This window comes from Haliotis rufescens, unplaced genomic scaffold, assembly GCF_023055435.1.
Source record: "Haliotis rufescens isolate VD_foot unplaced genomic scaffold, xgHalRufe1.0.p SCAF_6, whole genome shotgun sequence".
NCBI classification, from domain to species: Eukaryota; Metazoa; Mollusca; class Gastropoda; order Lepetellida; family Haliotidae; genus Haliotis; species Haliotis rufescens.
In genome coordinates this window covers 60689706-60708255 of record NW_025964334.1, presented here as the reverse complement: position 1 = coordinate 60708255, position 18550 = coordinate 60689706, and the positions used below count along the sequence as shown (strand labels likewise).

The following is an 18550-nucleotide window of genomic DNA, read 5'->3' as shown; positions in this document are numbered from 1 at the left end:
CCATAGTCACCTCCGCAATCAGCCGCACACCCACCTCCATAGTCACCTCCGCAATCAGCCACACCGCCACCCCAACCCCCACCCCCATAGTCACCTCCGCTATCAGACGCACCCCCCCACCACCCCCATAGTCAACTACGCAATCAGCCGCACCCCCACCCCCACCCCCATAGTCACCTCCGCTATCAGACGCACCCCCACCTCCATAGTCACCTCTGCAATCATGTTCATCATCATCGGCATATCTTTCAAATGTTATCTGTGTGATTACTGTTGATCATATACACCTTTGCATTTTCACTTTAGTGGAACTACTAGAAGAAAAAAATCAATTTATTGTTGAAAAATATATGATAAAAAATAATATCGTTTGAAATTCAATATACTCTGGAACCTGTCTATGATGTTGTATGTAGTGAGCACCCCCTGGAGGCAACAAGACAAGTATGCACCTACAGGTCAATGGCAACACCTACTTTCGTCCATCAGAGGTTGCAACTACAGCCTGAGGCGACTATGCTTGTCGTAAGAGGCAAGTAACGGGATCACTGATGCATGTCATTGATCCCAATTACATGGATTGATGCCCATGATGTCAATCACAGGATTGTCTGGTCCAGACTTGATTATTTACAGACTGCTGTCATATAGCTGGAATATTGCGGAGTGTGGCGTTAAACAACAAAACTACAGCCTGGTTGATGTGTTTGTTTCTGGCCACACCTACTTTCCTCCTTCAGAGGTTGCAACTACAGCATGATGGGTGTGTTTGTTTCTGGCCACACCTACTTTCCTCCTTCAGAGGTTGCAACTACAGCATGATCGATGTGTTTGTTTCTGGCCACACCTGGGACTGTCAGGTAACCTAGTGGTTAAAGCGTTCACTCGTCACTCCGAAGACCTGGCTTCGATTCCTGCCATGGGTACAATGTGTGGAGCCCATTTCTGGTGTCCCCTGCCGTGATATTTCTAAAAGCGGTGTAAGATCATACTCACTCACTGGCCACACCTACTTTTCTCCCTCATTAATGAAGGTTTCTGGGCCCTTTCTATGATATTTTAAAGACAACTTAATACAAAATCTTAAGATATTTTCATTTCAGAGTCTAAACGTTAGTCCACCTGTAACCCAGTGTATTCTAGCCTAAAGATATTGTTGCCATTGCTTTAGGCATAGACAGGATGCAAGTGTACAATTCATGTATTGATGTGGTGTGCATTATTCCTATCTGCAGCCACTCAGTAAGTTCCTGGTGCTGTCGTGAACTGGTTGTCAGTCTTGGAGAGGTGATAAAGCCATATTTACCATCTTAACTATTCACAATATTAACAACCTTTTTCTACCCATTTTGTGTTAACACATTGGTGTATTTACTATGCAGAGTTAGCTCCCTTGTTTGTAATGATCTGCTATTTAATTCAAAGCCAACAAACTTGGTCACTAAACTCATCTTTCTCACCAGTCCATACTAAATTTACTTTAGCCAAAGGTGAACAATATTTGCCAAATATCTATTGCTACACAAATGTAAATGATACAAAAGAATTTTATTGCCAAATTAATCACTGTAGTATGTGTTATCTCCCCTTGTCGTAGAGCACTCTGGAGATGCCTGGCTTGTGCAAGGAACAGTAATATATCAGTGGGTACAATGCTCGGCATCTTCCCGAGGCAAGTGAGTTAACTGACTATAAAAGTCCAGTTTCCACCCTTGCTGAACTAGGCTGGTATTATGGAGTTACATTTTGGCTGGACTTACGAGTCTATGCATAGTCCAATCAAAATCGCGAACCGAAATCGAAATCCGGTTTGTAAACTGTCATGCAGATTTCGGTTGATTGCAGGATTTGCAAAGCATGTGCACCGTCAAATCGTTGTCAGCAGATATTTTCCAAATCTTTTCATGTTTTTAATCAAGGTGCTTACGTGATTTGATGCATTTCGCAAGACCTGTTTTATCACAATATAGATCTTGATTATTGATCAGATCGTCCTGACTGGGCGCACAATTTTGTGTGAAGCAAACACAAGTGATGGAATCTGATTGGTCCATAGGAGAGGCTTAAAAGGGACGTAACTGGTAATAGCCACTGGTGGCGCTAGAATCGAGCCCAGTAATTCCAGCCTAGTTCGGCAAGGGTGGAAACTGAACTTTTAAAGTCCGTTAACCCTCTTGCCTCGGGAAGATGAATGCTCGGGGGATACTGAATGTGGGATTCATCACCAATACAAAAAACTCTAATGTATAGTTGTGTCTTTGTTAATAACCCAAACATTCACCCACACTGCAGCAAGCTGATACTTTGTCATTTCTATCTTAAGGGAAAAGGTCTTTCATGATTATACTAGAAGTAATTGTTGGAGATTTGTACTACTGATGTTGATTGTGACTGATTGGTCACGGGATGTTGACTATATACAATGTTATCACTGCGTATTGTTACGTTTTATTTTTTATACTGGTCTATATCATGTGCTTTGTTTATTTACCCTTCTGCTGTTATACACATTATTATTCCCCGTTGTAAACAGATTTACAGCCACTGCTTTCCGAAGGGCTGTGGGCAGGTTGACAATTAAAAAAACACCCTGCAAAATATGTACAAAACTTGGTCAAAAGGTGATGGGAAATGTCCCCCTCTCTCCTCGCCTTCTAGGGGGATGTTTATTTTGCATTTATTGTGGAAGTCTCTGTCTGTCTTCCATCATCTTGCTTTATGGTATATAGCTAGAGATTGTGTAATCACTAGATGCAGTTGTTATTAAACATAGACCTGTTAAGACTGTAACCATCTCTGAACTTAAATAAATATCTGCCTACAGTGATGTGTTTGTCCTCAGCTCAACATAGGGTTCGTTTGTTCAGTATTCCAGCTATATGTGTACTGCCTGATGATGGTCGTGAGTGATCCAGACCAACCAGTCATTCATATTGTGAACAACTAACACTCCATCCTAAAGTGGACAAGCACAGGTTCCTGGGGACCACTTCTCTCCAGGAGTCCACACGCATCAAGTTGCCTGGTCAGGCCAGATACATAATCCACCGGTGTTCAGGTGTAATTGTGCTTCAATCTTAGAGTAGGATTTCCTATACAGTGCACCTCATGCAGGGACTTACTGGACCTGCTCAGAGGCCGGTCCCAAGTCTGCAGCAAATGACAGTAAGAATCACAATTTGAATCTACAGTTAATTACTCAAAATTGCTATTAAAAAAAGTAAATATTTCAGCAATATCTTGATTATTTTTTTTCTCTTGCCAATTTGAAATCCAAGATAAATCCCTCTTGTGTGCATCCAAATAGAACTATTCTTTTACTAATTTCATGGCTTTTTTTGTGTGGGTAAAACCCTATCACGAAAGTAGATGTAGGCACACTGCAAGATAATGCTTGAACGTATTATGCAGTGTTGGATGTATGATTTTTGTTTGTCTGTTGTTAAACGCCACACTCACGGATCTTCACGGGTTGTTTTGACATAAGGCTAAAAAAAAATAGTCTTGGCCTCAGGCAACGTCCACATCATCAGAAATTCTGCAGCATGTTTTTGTTTCCATTTTAAAAAAAAACAAATTAGGTTGATGTTACACAACTGTTTACTTGCTTACATACTAGTTTGAACAAGCTGGAAAAAAAACGAGACCCACCCATCCACACACTGTTTTCAAAAGTCATTGCCTGAGAGCCATTTCTATTATTTTTTAAGCCTAAGCAATCACCCAATCTCCACTTTGACCACACTCTGGACAGGCATGGCATGCTTCAAACCCATTCTGTCTTTGAACCGCCCCATGGTCTGGGCCGGACAGGCCAGTAGGGAAAGGACGACACACAATCACATGACCACCTCATTAATGAACTCTTTCGCAAGCCTAAGATGCTGGGAACACGCTGACCCCCCACAGGGGAAAGGAACAAAAGAAGTGGTATTTTACATAGCATAAGTTTATTGTTGTATATGTACATCTCCGCCTTACAGCCTGGGACAGCCTCACTCCACCCACACACCACAAGACAGGGGACAACACCCAGCTGGTAGTCAGTATGTAACACAGTAGATGATTGGCTCAAACCTCTCTATCACACAGTTCAGGAGCCAATCTCTGACAATGTAAGATTCTAGCACTCTTTTGATTGGCTGAGATCAAAACCAATGAAAAACTTTCTGATACCGAGCACAGGGTGGAACACTTGCACATTAATCTGTCCTTAGTTACCTCGTCCAAGGACAACATCTTAAGAAGTAAAATATACAGTGCTCAACATTTGGTAAGGATATATTACAGACTGCTATTTAATCTGATCGCCAACCCGTACCAAATGTTGCGACACATGCACCAGGCTGAGGAGATATATGGGTGACCCTATCTTAATTGCACCAAGACGAGCGGGTCGTTTCTAACGCAGTGTTTTGTCAGTCATATCACAATCAATTTTGTCGTCTTTCAGAAAATATGATTGTGAAAAGAATGAAATGAATCGTTTTGAAAATGATATGATACTGTAGCACTTATAGATAATGACATTATTCAAACAATGACTCAACTCACGTAGTTATAGGAGCACCATCCTCCCTCTTACCCTCTTAATGTTCCAACTGGTAACACTTTCCTCACAGTTATATAAATAATATATATAATTGTATCTTCTAAACAGTTTCAACAACTTTTGTTTAAGAAAGTGTATCAGCTTCAGAGCATCTACATCCAAACAAACAAAAAATCCTAATTTCTTTTATTTCAGTGATCTGGAGCAGACAACATATTCATTGCTTATCCCAGAACCTGACATAGAGATAGTACCATGCACTACCAAACACCAAATCAGACAGCATTATGAAAACAGCAGGTTACAACATAGTACTATGAAGACTGTCTACCAGGCCATACTCAGGGGAAGCCCTGGGCCCACCTGCACAAAGCTTAGTGCTAAGATGATCCCATACTTTAACATAGGCTTACGATAATCTTAGCACTTAGATGATCGTAACTCCCATACTTTAACATAGGCTTACGATAGTCGTAGCACCAAGATTATCGTAACTCCCATACTTTTACATAGGCTTACGATAGTCGTAGCGCTAAGATCGCTTTGTGCAAGTGGGCCGTTGTCACAGACGCCAACATCGGAATAGGAGGACCAAGGACAGACAAAAGAAATGTCTTGCTAACGCCATCATCAAACCAAATGCTTCCAACGATCAGACCTGCAGTGCTTACACAAACATCTAGGATTCCAGTGTTTGCACAAACACCTAGATCACCAGTGCTTCCACAAACACCTAGATCACCAGTGCTTCCACAAACACCTAGATCTCCAGTGCTTGCACAAACACCTAGATCACCAGTGCTTGCACAAACACCTAGATCACCAGTGCTTGCACAAACACCTAGATTACCAGTGCTTCCACAAACACCTAGATCACCAGTGCTTGCACAAATGCCTAGATGTCCTGTGCTTGCACAAACACCTAGATCACCAGTGCTTGCACAAACACCTAGATCACCAGTGCTTGCAACACCTAGACCTCCAGAACAAACACCCATGAGTGATGAGTAGGTACAGATCCCATATCCGGTCCACCCACCCAGCATCTTGTGAGATCCCCCCATCTTCAGGACCAAGGACAAATCTGACGTGATTCCAATAACTGAAATCCCAATTCTATGACGAGCACTAGTTAAGGCATTACTTGTAATAACTGATCAATTCACTACAATCCATCCATAACACCAGTCATTACCTACAGAAATAACTCAACAAAGTGTCCACTACAATGCTCACTCCACACTCATGCTGCACTGCTGGGGCGTTACCCTCCCCTCCCAGGAGAACCTCCCTCCCTCTGGAGCCTGTCGACCCGGATGCTCCAGTCGGAGGCAGTGCCCGTGTTGGGTACGGGGCTTTAAAGCTAAAATGGACAGAATTGTCATTAAACCGCCCGCATGTTATCAGAAATGAGCAGGCCACTGTAACTTGATAATGCCCTCATATTGATTGATACACGCCATTATCACGCCCGTTGTTAGCTGACGTCATATTTGTAAAAGTGGATCAGTGGTACTCGTGTTGTGTTGATTCCAATAAATGTTTCAAAACCGATATTGTTGTTTTTTTATAATAAATTCTATCCATTTTAGCTATGATAGCAGTAATGCTATTTTTCAGGGCATTATCATACTACTGTTGAAGTAAGACCTCAGGCTTCTGCAAATAATAATGCCCTGAAAAATAGCATTACCCTTATAGTAACGACATGCCCTGTGATGATACAATACGTATCTCAATGTCAAGTCTGTGATATGATAAAACAATACGATACATGAAAACAAGACATATGACACATCAAGGGAAAATTTCCAAAGAAATAAATAGTACCCCAATTAAAACATTCAGAATACAACAGTGGCTTCAGTCCTCTTGTGCACACAAGTGGAACATAATATGTAACAATTTTGGTATGTACCATTTTACATGTCAACCTGGTATATATTTGTATCACTTGGTATTGGTACATGATCTAGCAGGATGATGGTTGTATCGTAGCACAGAGCATCAAGATTGGGAGAATCACCACGAGCCCGGTGAGAATCACAATTTAGCTGCATTCATCTTGCAGGGATGTGTTCCAGCGATAGTTACGCCCTCCCTACACAAGCAGGGGTGTTCCACCGATAGTTACGCCCTCCCCACACAAGCAGGGATGTGTTCCACCGATAGTTACGCCTTCCCACACAAGCAGGGATGTGTTCCACCGATAGTTACGCCCTCCCCACACAAGCAGGGATGTGTTCCACCGATAGTTACGCCCTTCCCACACAAGCAGGGATGTGTTCCACCGATAGTTACGCCCTTCCCACACAAGCAGGGATGTGTTCCACCGATAGTTACGCCCTTCCCACACAAGCAGGGATGTGTTCCACCGATAGATACTCCCTTCCCACACAAGCAGGGATGTGTTCCACCGATAGTTACGCCCTTCCCACACAAGCAGGGATGTTTTCCACCAATAGTTACGCCCTTCCCACACAAGCAGGGATGTTTCAGCGATAGATACGCCCTTCCCATACAAGCAGGGATGTGTTCCAGCGATAGTTACGCCCTTCCCACACAAGCAGGGATGTTTTCCACCAATAGATACGCCCTTCCCACACAAGCAGGGATGTTTCAGCGATAGTTACACCTTCCCACACAAGCAGGGAACGAAAGATGAAAGCGTCATCATACACCAAATGTCATGAGCTGCAGTGAACATTGAGTTTCCAATCTCACCACAGGAGTTGGATCTCGCCACAGGTGTCTGATCTTGCCACAGGAGTCGGATCTTGCCACAGGAGTCGGATCTCACCAGAGGTGTCGGATCTCGCCAAAGGTGTTGGATCTCGCCACAGGAGTCGGATCTTGCCACAGGTGTCGGATCTCGCCACAGGTGTCGGATCTCGACACAGGAGTCGGATCTTACCACAGGTGTCGGATCTCGACACAGGTGTCGGATCTCGCCACAGGAGTCGGATCTCGCCACAGGAGTTGGATCTCATCACAGGAGTGTGATCTCGCCACAAGTGTCAGATATCAGCACAGGTTCAGATCTTAGCACAGGAGTTCGTTCAACAAGCTGGATTTCTCCACAGGAGTCGGATCTCCAAAACGTGTGTCGGCTCTCACCACAAATTATCTTTTGAATTCAGAAAACTGAAAGTGGAACGCGGCCCCAGCTGTTTCATACCGTTTCAACAAAGATGCAAAGCAGGACCAGTGAAGTAAGCAGTGACAGCTGTAACAACATACGTCACAGAACATATCTCGGTCGACTGTGGTAAGATACAGGATACAAAACATGAATACATGACAATTGTCATATCCTATATTGATAGGACTACAGAGACCCAAACAGAACAATCAGTAAACCCGAGTCACACTTACAATGGCTTGAGCACTCTTTTACACAAAGTCAGAAAACAGATATTTAATTATACCACGTTACATATTTATTTTCCATACATTGTCTTGTGTGGGTACATAACCTCACGATACAAGTGTCATACCGTGTCACAGTCTCACGATACAAGTACCATACCGTGGCACACAGTCTCCGATACAAGTACCATACCGTGGCACACAGTGTCCGATACAAGTATCATACCGTGGCACACAGTCTCACGATACAAGTATCATACCGTGGCACACAGTCTCATGATACAAGTATCATACCATAGTACAGTCTCACGATACAAGTATCATACCATGGTACAGTCTCACGATACAAGTATCATACCTTGGCACACAGCCTCACGATACAAGTACCATGCCATGGTACAGTCTCACGATACAAGTATCATACCGTGGCCCAATCTCGGATACAAGTATCATACCATGGCACACAGTCTCACGATACAAGTATCATGCCATGGTACAGTCTCACGATACAAGTACCATACTATGGTACAGTTTCACGATACAAGTACCATACTATGATACAGTCTCACGATACAAGTACCATACTTTGGTACAGTCTCCTATACAAGTATCATACCGTGGCACACAGTCTCACGATACAAGTATCATACCGTAGCACAGTCTCCGATACAAGTATCATACCGTAGCACAGTCTCACGATACAAGTACCATACCATGGTACAGTCTCACGATACAAGTACCATACTATTGTACAGTCTCCGATACAAGTATCATACCGTGGCACAGTCTCCGATACAAGTGTCATACCGTGGCACAGTCTCCGATACAAGTGTCGTACCATGGCATAGTCTCCGATACAAGTATCATACCGTGGCACAGTCTCACGATACAAGTATCATACCGTGGCACAGTCTGACGATACAAGTACCATACTATGGCACAGTCTCCGATACAAATATCACAACGCGGCACAGTCTCCGATACAAGTATCATAACGCGGCACAGTCTCTGATACAAGTATCAGACCGTGGCACAGTCTCCGATACAAGTATCATAACGCGGCACAGTCTCCGATACAAGTGTCATACCGTGGCACAGTCTCCGATACAAGTATCATAACGCGGCACAGTCTCCGATACAAGTGTCATACCGTGGCACAGTCTCCGATACAAGTATCATAACGCGGCACAGTCTCTGATACAAGTATCATACCGTTGCACAGTCTCCGATACAAGTGTCATAACGCGGCACAGTCTCCGATACAAGTATCATAACACGGCACAGTCTCCGATACAAGTATCATACCGTTGCACAGTCTCCGATACAAGTGTCATAACGCGGCACACAGCCTGTCAGTGCATGGCTACCTGGGCGAGTCTTTACAGCCTTAGACAGAGACATGGTGTAATACTTTAGAAGATAATATGCTGTCAACTGGAGGGGACTGTACAAGTGAGCCATCAACACACGCCCCTTCGATCAACACACGCCCCTTCCATCCACCTCGTCCCACCATCCACCTCGCCCCACCATCCACCTCGCCCCACCATCCACCTCGCCCCACCATCCACCTCGTCCCACCATCCGCACTGAGCGAGCTCTCGCAGACCCTGTGTCCTCATTAAACAACTGATATTTTGGTTAGCAAGTTCTACATGTCATTATGGGAACAACACCCAAGCCTGCCGCCGACACAGCCAAGTCAACACTGGTCCAAGGGAGACAATTTGCACTTTCCAAGGGGAAATAATCACAGAATTCTTCACATTTCCTGGAGAGTCTTGCCAACGTGAAACATAAGCTTTGGGTATAGGACCAACCAGCGGTGTTGGTCTGCAGTCAATATTGAAATGCCCCTGGGGTATACACAGTCAGCAACAGGCTCTCGCCCCATCTGGCCGCTTCTCCACCGGCAGCCATGTTAGGGGCAGTACGGGCCCTGCAGCTTCAGGTACTGTGGACAGAGACGAATGTGCGTAACAGATGTCATCTAAATATGGAACATTAATTCAATGAGGCAGATTATTATTATTATTATTATAATTATTATTATTATTATTATTATTTTGTTTATTGGAAGTGGATGGGGAAGTGGATGTGGATGTGGATTTGGGTGTGGATGTGTATTTGGGTGTGGGTGTGGGTGTGGACGGGGAAGTGGATGTGTATTGGGAGTGGGTGTGGGTGTGGACGGGGAAGTGGATGTGTATTGGGAGTGGGTGTGGGTGTGGACGGGGAAGTGGATGTGTATTTGGGTGTGGGTGTGGGTGTGGACGGGGAAGTGGATGTGTATTGGGAGTGGGTGTGGGTGTGGACGGGGAAGTGGATGTGTATTGGGAGTGGGTGTGGGTGTGGACGGGGAAGTGGATGTGTATTTGGGTGTTGGTGTGGTTGTGGGTGTGGGTGTGGACGGGGAAGTGGATGTGTATTGGGAGTGGGTGTGGGTGTGGACGTGGAAGTGGATGTGTATTTGGGTGTTGGTGTGGTTGTGGGTGTGGGTGTGGACGGGGAAGTGGATGTGTATTGGGAGTGGGTGTGGGTGTGGACGGGGAAGTGGATGTGTAATGGGAGTGGGTGTGGGTGTGGACGGGGAAGTGGAAGTGGATGTGGATGTGTATTTGGGTGTGGATGTGTATTTGGGTGTGGGAGTGGGTGTGGGTGTGGGTGTGGGTGTGGATGGGGAAGTGGATGTGTATTGGGAGTGGGTGTGGATGTGGATGTGGAAGTGGATGTGTATTTGGGAGTGGGTGTTGGTGTGGATGTAGTTATAAGTGATCATGGACTGACCTGTATTACAAGAGAGGGGTGTTGCTTTGGATGTGGAAGTGGATGTGGATGTGGACGGGGCAGTGGATGTGGATGGGGCAGTGGATGTGGACGGGGCAGTGGATGTGGATTTGGGTGTGGGTGTGGACGGGGAAGTGGGTGTGGGTGTGGGTGTGGGTGTGGGTGTGGGTGTGGGTGTGGAAGTGGAAGTGGTTAAAAGTGATCCTGGACTGACCTGTATTACAAGAGAGGGTCCTCTGGCGACAATTTCCGCTGGGATCTGACTGAGGGGGCAGTTCTCGATGCTCATAATCTGCAGGTTGGCACAGTAGGCCAGGTCATACGGCAGACTGTGTAACTCGGGGTTGTCATTTATGTACAAAGATTCTAAACTCTCTAATGTACCTGCAAAGTAACACAAACACATTCAGTTCAATGTACAGTGTACATAGAAGTGTCGGCAATTCTACAGAGTAACACATTCAGTGTCATATGGAAGTGTCGGCAATTCATAAGAGTAACTCACATTCAGTTCAACATACTGGGTCATATGGAAGTGTCTGCAATTAATCAGAAGATGTAACAAGTGAGGAGAGAACAGCTTATTACTGACATCAGCAAACGGACTGTTGCCATTCTGAGGCCTACTGACTGCACACAGGGAAGACACAAGCCACACTCACCTATTTCATTGGGCAAGGATGTCAGGTTGTTTTCTCCAGAGCCAAGATACTGCAGGTTCTTCAAGAACCTGGACATACAAGAACATCATCATGGAAAGTTTCTTCACAGCCACAAAACATTAAAATTTGTCAATGCAACACATCTCACTAACAGCTAGAAGCCTCGGTGGCTGAGTGGGTTAGATTGCTGACTTTGTGTGCTGGCGATTAAGTGCCTCACTCTGGCAGTGTGGGTTCAAATCCCGGACAGGACTCAACCCCCCAAAAAGTACGAGAATCTGTACTTTACTCAGAAAGTGTTATCCCAAATATAACATTTGTCACATGTCATACATATTAACTTTCATTTCATTTTAGTCCTACAACATACATGTACAGCGATAAAAACTAACAATTTTAGTCCACTAGTCCTTATAATGATAACCTAAAGTTCCCTTAATGTCCTTATGATACCTTCAAACTATTGGGCAGTTTGGCAAGGACTACAGGACAAGTGCCATATTCTACTGCTGATGTTGCAATTCAATCAATTCTTTAAGAAATTATGTGAAGTCCAGCAGAACAGATTGTTCAATCGTTAAGAGTTCCCTTAAAGCTTCTAAATAAAATAGTTCCTTTAACTGATGGACAAAGACCTTATCTGTAACTCTTTGATTTGCAAAATTCAAAGTCTTACCAGGAGAAGTGTAAAGTTTAAGTCGTGTTCAGAGTGTACGTTGTAGTGCGGACTTACCCGAGTGTCCGCGGCAGACACGTCAACTGATTGGACTGCACAATGAGTCGCTGGAGATCACGCAGGTTTCCTGAAACATGAAACATCAACCTCAGTATCCACAATGCTCCTCTCCATGGCATACAGTATTGATACTGGGATCACTGTCTACCCATACACAAGGCCTCTAGCTCTCAACTGGGAGGCAACTGTATGAATCACACCTCACATACACAATCCGACCCGACCCATACACACACCCCACCCTATCCTACGTACACACCACACCCTAACTTACACACCCCACGACCCGACCCATCCTGACCCATACACACACCCCACCCTATCCTACGTACACACCACACCCCACGACCCGACCCATCCTGACCCATACACACACCCCCACCCCCCCTCGACTCACACCTCCCACCTTGACTCACAAACCCCACCCTGACTCACAAACCCCACCTTGACTCACACATCCCACCCAGACTCACACCTCCCACTTTGACTCACAAACCCCACCCTGACTCACAAAAACCCCACCTTGACTCACACATCCCACCCAGACTCACACATCCCACCTTGACTCACAAACCCCACCCTGACTCACACACCCCACCTTGACTCACACATGCCACCCAGACTCACATCCATCCCCTGACTTACCTATTTCAGGAGGCAGCTGTTCCAGTCTGTTCTCCTCGAGGTCCAATACCCGCAGCTTGTGGAGGTTTCCAATGGTTGATGTCAATCTCTGGCAATGGAAAATACATTAATACTGTGAACAAATCTGTCAAGACATAAAATAGTAGGCAGATTAGAGTTCTAACAAACCATAAACAATCAATTTAATTAGTCTGATGGTTGAAATTATGACATGACAAATCAAAGGAGCTATTAACTGAATGGACACCTACCCTAAGACATAGTAACTGAATGGACACCTACCCTCAGACATAGTTACTGAATGGACACCTACCCTCAGACATAGTAACTGAATGGACCCCTACCCTCAGACATAGTAACTGAATGGACACCTACCATCAGACATAGTAACTGAATGGACACCTACCCTCAGACACAGTAACTGAATGGACACCTTCCCTCAGACATAGTAACTAAATGGACACCTACCCTCAGACATAGTAACTGAATGGACACCTACCCTCAGACATAGTAACTGAATGGACACCTACCCTCAGACATAGTAACTAAATGGACACCTACCCTCAGACATAGTAACTAAATGGACACCTACTCTCAGACACAGTAACTGAATGGACACCTACCCTCAGACACAGTAACTGAATGGACACCTACCCTCAGACATAGTAACTTAATGGACACCTACCCTCAGACATAGTAACTGAATGGACACCTACCCTCAGACATAGTAACTGAATGGACACCTACCCTCAGACACAATAACTGAATGGACACCTACCCTCAGACATAGTAACTGAATGGACACCTACCCTCAGACATAGTAACTGAATGGACACCTACCCTCAGACATAGTAACTAAATGGACACCTACCCTCAGACATAGTAACTGAATGGACACCTACTCTCAGACATAGTAACTGAATGGACACCTACCCTCAGACAGTTGTTGCTGAGAATGAGGACCTCGAGTTTCTGCAGGTTCTGGATGTCGTCAGGAATCTTTGACAGCTGGTTGGTGCCCAAGTTCAACTCCACCATGTTTGTCCATGTTCCCAGGTCTACAAGGGAGGTAAGACATATCTAAATACAGGGACTGCAGGCGATACACTTTGGCCATTGACACACAATTCTGTACACTGTATTGAATGGTTTATTTTAAACTTCAGCATGGATTGATTCATACATTCTTGATTTATGTATACATTCTTGATTCAGTCTTGAAACATTGTGACTGATATTATGTGTTATGTATTTCCTTCCAATGTTTAACTGGCCCGTTAATTGTAAGGCTTATTGTTGACAGGTACAAGCTGTAATAAAAACAAATGTGAAATATTACAACTTGTGACTAATGTGGCAAGTACATGTTGTTAGCATACCAACATTATTTTCCGGATTTTAAACGAAATATCTGTGATGAACCCTTGAACCTTTTCAACATGCAGTTTACCCTTTTACATCATTTACATCTGCTACAGCATTGCTAGTTATCATTTACATGTTGTTACTTATATATTTTGTTAATAATTACAAATGTTATGGGCCTGTTACATCCTACACAAGTTCATTTCATATTCTGTTTACATCCACGTGCTTGGCCTTGCACTCACTAAACCCAGATGATTAACCAGGACAAACCAGAGAAAGTAGAGAACTTAAATGAAGCCCTCATAAAAGAACTAAAGTGACTTATCCTCACAAGTGGGATGTTCTTTAGTAAGGGAGTGAGTAAGATGGGTTTAATGCCCCTTTGAACAGCATTCCAGTTATATCACATCATGTCAGCTTGATGTGGAAGGTAAGCCAGGAGTGATGCCACTTTGGTGAAAACACATGAGCATAGGTATTGAGCTGTTTGTTTGTTTGTTGTTTAATGCCTCATTCAGCAATTGGAAGACGGTCACATGTATCAACCAAGTCAGTGGCATCTTACAACAAACAGTCGCCTTTTATGGCAAGCATGGGTTGCTGAAGACCAATTCTACCCCTGATCTTCACAGGTTGTATTGTGCTGACAAACCTAGAAACAACCGGGATTTGGAGCCACGATCATAAGTTCCTTAAGTGCCCAAGGCACACAACTCTGCACAGCGAATTACTGTGCTTATGACGACTTGCCACATGTGACCCCCTTTAGAAAGTCAATGTGGCAGGTACATTAGGTGAGGTGAAATGGGGTTTAATGTCGCGTACAAGATTATTGCACTAATATAGCGACGTGCATGTACGTGTGTGTGTTTGTGTGGCTGCTTGTACTAGTCCGGACTGATGCCGATTTATAGTGCTAGCCCACTGAGATACCATGCCGCAGTCTAACATGAATATCCCACTCAGACACAGTATACTGACTCCGAGGCGACCAGTCCTTGTTTTAGCCGGACAGGGTAACAACAAGTACCATCTTTAAACGTCTTTTGGTATGACGCGGTCGGGGATCGAACCCCAGACCTTCCGCTCTCCGGGCGGACGCTCTACCACTAGACCACAGGGGCGGTCGGCAGGTACATTAAGGGAAACAGTACCTTTTATTCATAAAAAGGGGGATACTTAGGGGGTTTACTAACTTTATCAATCTGAAGTATTTTAAGCAATAATATATACAGTAAATTATGTTTTATAATGAACACGCTTATAACGAACTGACCGATATAACAAACTCATTTTTTAGTCGTGGCCATTTGCTGTATAAATGCTTTATATATGGTTATAACGAACTAGGGTTAATACAGACTTAAATTAGTGGTCCCTTTGAGTTTGTAATATCTGTAATTTACTGGAGCTATGAAGTAGAAAAGCTTTTATCTCTTTATTAGCCCAGCATCAGTGGCAAAACTCTCGCTCAAAGTCAGCAAAACCAAAAACAGTACTGTGATATTAAAAATATTAATTAGGTCAGACTAAATTCCACGATGGGGATTTCTTCCAATTTTGCTGTATTCGAGTCCGACATTGGGTCATTTTTAGCTTGGATCACTGATAAGATGAATACATCAGTGATCACAAAACTTGTCATACGAATTTCTTGCCAAACAACATGGCTGGACAAGACAGAACTCTGCAAAAACAAGGTTTGACATGACAGGCTTTAGACATGAAGGGTTTAGACCAGAAAGGTTCAGACATGAAGGGTTCAGACAAGACAGGGTCAGACAGACATCCAAGACTGACCTAGTGGGAGAGATGTGAGTTGATTGTCTTTCATGTTCAGCTTGGTCAGAGAAGTGGCGCGGGAGAAGATGCCGAACTGAATCTTGTTTATCTGGTTGTGCTCCATGTTGATTGCCTGAAACCAAACAATTTACAGGTGAAGTGCTGAGGTGAAATGGGGTTCAACGTCGCATCCAAGATTATTGCACTTATATAGCGACGTGTGTGTGTGTGTGTGTGTGTGTGTGTGTGTGTGTGTGTGTGTGTGTGTGTGTGTGTGTGTGTGTGTGTGTGTGTGTGTGTGTGTGTGTGTCTCTGTGTGACGTGTGTGTCTGTGCGTGTGTGACGTCTGTGTCTGTGCGTGTGTGATGTGTGTGTCTCTGTGCGTGTGCGTCATGTGACGTGTGTGTTTTTGTGAGTGACGCAGGGTTAGAAATTGGCACTAATCCTATAGCCCTTGCCAAACTGCCTAATGGTAAAGGTATCATAAGGACAAGTAGAAATTTGCCCTTTTTGAGGGTTTTGCTATATGTTATCATTATAAGGACTAGGGGACGAAAAACTGTTAGTTTCTAACCCTGTGACGTGTGTGTGTGTGTGTGCGTGTGCGTGTGCGTGTGCGTGTGCGTGCTTGTACTAGTCCGGACTGATGCCAATTTATAGTGCTAGCCAACTGAGATACCATGCTGCAGTTAATCATCAATTCCCCACACAGAATAATGACTCTGAGCCGACCTATCCTTGTTTTAGCCCCTTAATGCAGAGCGCCAGACAGGGTACCATCTTTTAACGTCTTTTGGTATGACGCGGCCAGGGATCAAACCCCTGACCTTCCGCTCTCCGGGCAGACGCTCTAACACTAGACCACGGAGGCAGTTCAAATAATTTACAGTACAGATTTGACACCCTGCACTGTAGACTAAGGACCGATACACATATGGGAACGAACAGCAGACCAACACTAGGAGCCTCCAGTAAAACATGGAGTCCTCACAGAGTCCAAAGGACACATACAGCAGGAGAACGCACGGACTGAACTAAGCGAAGGATTTAGACTTCCTGACTCTTCAGTATAACAGTTAAACAAACTGGATGTGGTGAACTCGCAACTTGGCCAGCTGAATAGGAAAAAGTTTCATTTTCATTTTTTTTAATTCCACCATTAACTTTGGGGAGGGAGGGGTCAGCAGATCTTCAAACTATATTTCTTAAGAAGTGTTGCCAACAGGACAAGGATAAGACTCACAATAACTGTTCTGTCAAAAGATGGGGTAAAATATTAACAATGGAAACTCACATAAACTGAACAGAACTGCGATGGCCCCCCCGATGGGTATGACTGCAACGCGTTCCTGGACAGCGTGATGCTCGTCAGGTTCGTCAGACTAGACAGCAACCCCTCCTGAAACAAGAAGGATTATTCATTTTTAGACTTGCAAATAATTACCATCTATTTATTCAGAAAATATTGAAGAATAGAATGATTACTTCTTAACAAGTACATGAACATATCATACTGCAAATGCTTTATTTTTAATGCTTTCTCAGGGAAATACAAATCATCCATGGGAGATAATCACAAGTTGCCTCCCTTTGATTGTGCACAGCTCCAGTGGATGTTTTTAAGAGATAATATGGAGTGTTTCTTCAACCCACTACTGAATGCCCAGCTCATGGTAGCAATTCAAAACATTGCACAGACTACAACAGTGAACAACCATAGGTGATGACTACCAATACTTGGAAATGCATGTTCTCCCGTGAAGATCCGGGGTAGAATAGGCCTTCAGCAACCCATGCTTGCCCGAAAAGGCAACTATGCTTGACTAATGGGATCAGCTGGTCAGGCTCACTGACTGTGGATACATGTCATCGTATCCCAATTGTATGGATCGATGCTCATGACATCAATCATTGGATTGTCTGGTCCAGACTCGATTATTTACAGACCGCTGTCATAGAGCTGGAATATTGTTGAGTGCGGCATTAAACAACAAACAAACAAACAAACAAATCCTTGTAATATAAACACACAGAAGAGGCATGCACCACCAACACCACAGAACAATCCACAGAGCTAGAGAGGCAATGGTGATACAGTACTAATACTGGACTACTGCAGTACAGATCCAGGGCAGGAGCAGTACTAATACTGGACTACTGCAGTACAGATCCAGGGCAGGAGCAGTACTAATACTGGACTACTGCAGTACAGATCCAGGGCAGGAGCAGTACTAATACTGGACTGCTGCAGTACAGATCCGGGGCAGGAGCAGTACTAATAATACTGGACTACTGCAGTACAGATCCAGGACAGGGGCAGTACTAATACTGGACTACTGGACTACTGCAGTACAGATCCAGGGCAGGGGCAGTACTAATACTGGACTACTGCAGTACAGATCCGGGGCAGGAGCAGTACTAATAATACTGGACTACTGCAGTACAGATCCAGGACAGGGGCAGTACTAATACTGGACTACTGGACTACTGCAGTACAGATCCAGGGCAGGGGCAGTACTAATACTGGACTACTGCAGTACAGATCCGGGGCAGGGGCAGTACTAATACTGGACTACAGCAGTACAGTTCCAGGGCAGGGGCAGTACTAATACTGGACTATTTCAGTACAGATCCGGGGCAGGGGCAGTA

General features: G+C 44.4%; 1 protein-coding gene across 2 annotated transcripts in view; it reads right to left on the bottom strand.

The window, feature by feature from the left end:
* Window positions 1–3931: 3931 nt before the first annotated feature.
* The window catches only part of LOC124121711 (leucine-rich repeat protein SHOC-2-like), a 35778-nt gene continuing 21159 nt past the window's right edge, over window positions 3932–18550 (bottom strand). For both annotated transcript variants that reach the window (XM_048386681.1, XM_048386680.1), the window contains exons 11-19: window positions 17196–17300; window positions 15920–16034; window positions 13685–13809; window positions 12752–12839; window positions 12104–12173; window positions 11371–11438; window positions 10923–11092; window positions 9493–9875; window positions 3932–9458 (exon numbers count right to left, since the gene is read on the bottom strand). In XM_048386681.1, the coding sequence (XP_048242638.1) occupies window positions 9843–9875; window positions 10923–11092; window positions 11371–11438; window positions 12104–12173; window positions 12752–12839; window positions 13685–13809; window positions 15920–16034; window positions 17196–17300 (774 nt within the window). In that variant the 3' untranslated portion in view covers window positions 3932–9458; window positions 9493–9842. The remainder of the gene's footprint in view (window positions 9459–9492; window positions 9876–10922; window positions 11093–11370; window positions 11439–12103; window positions 12174–12751; window positions 12840–13684; window positions 13810–15919; window positions 16035–17195; window positions 17301–18550) is intronic.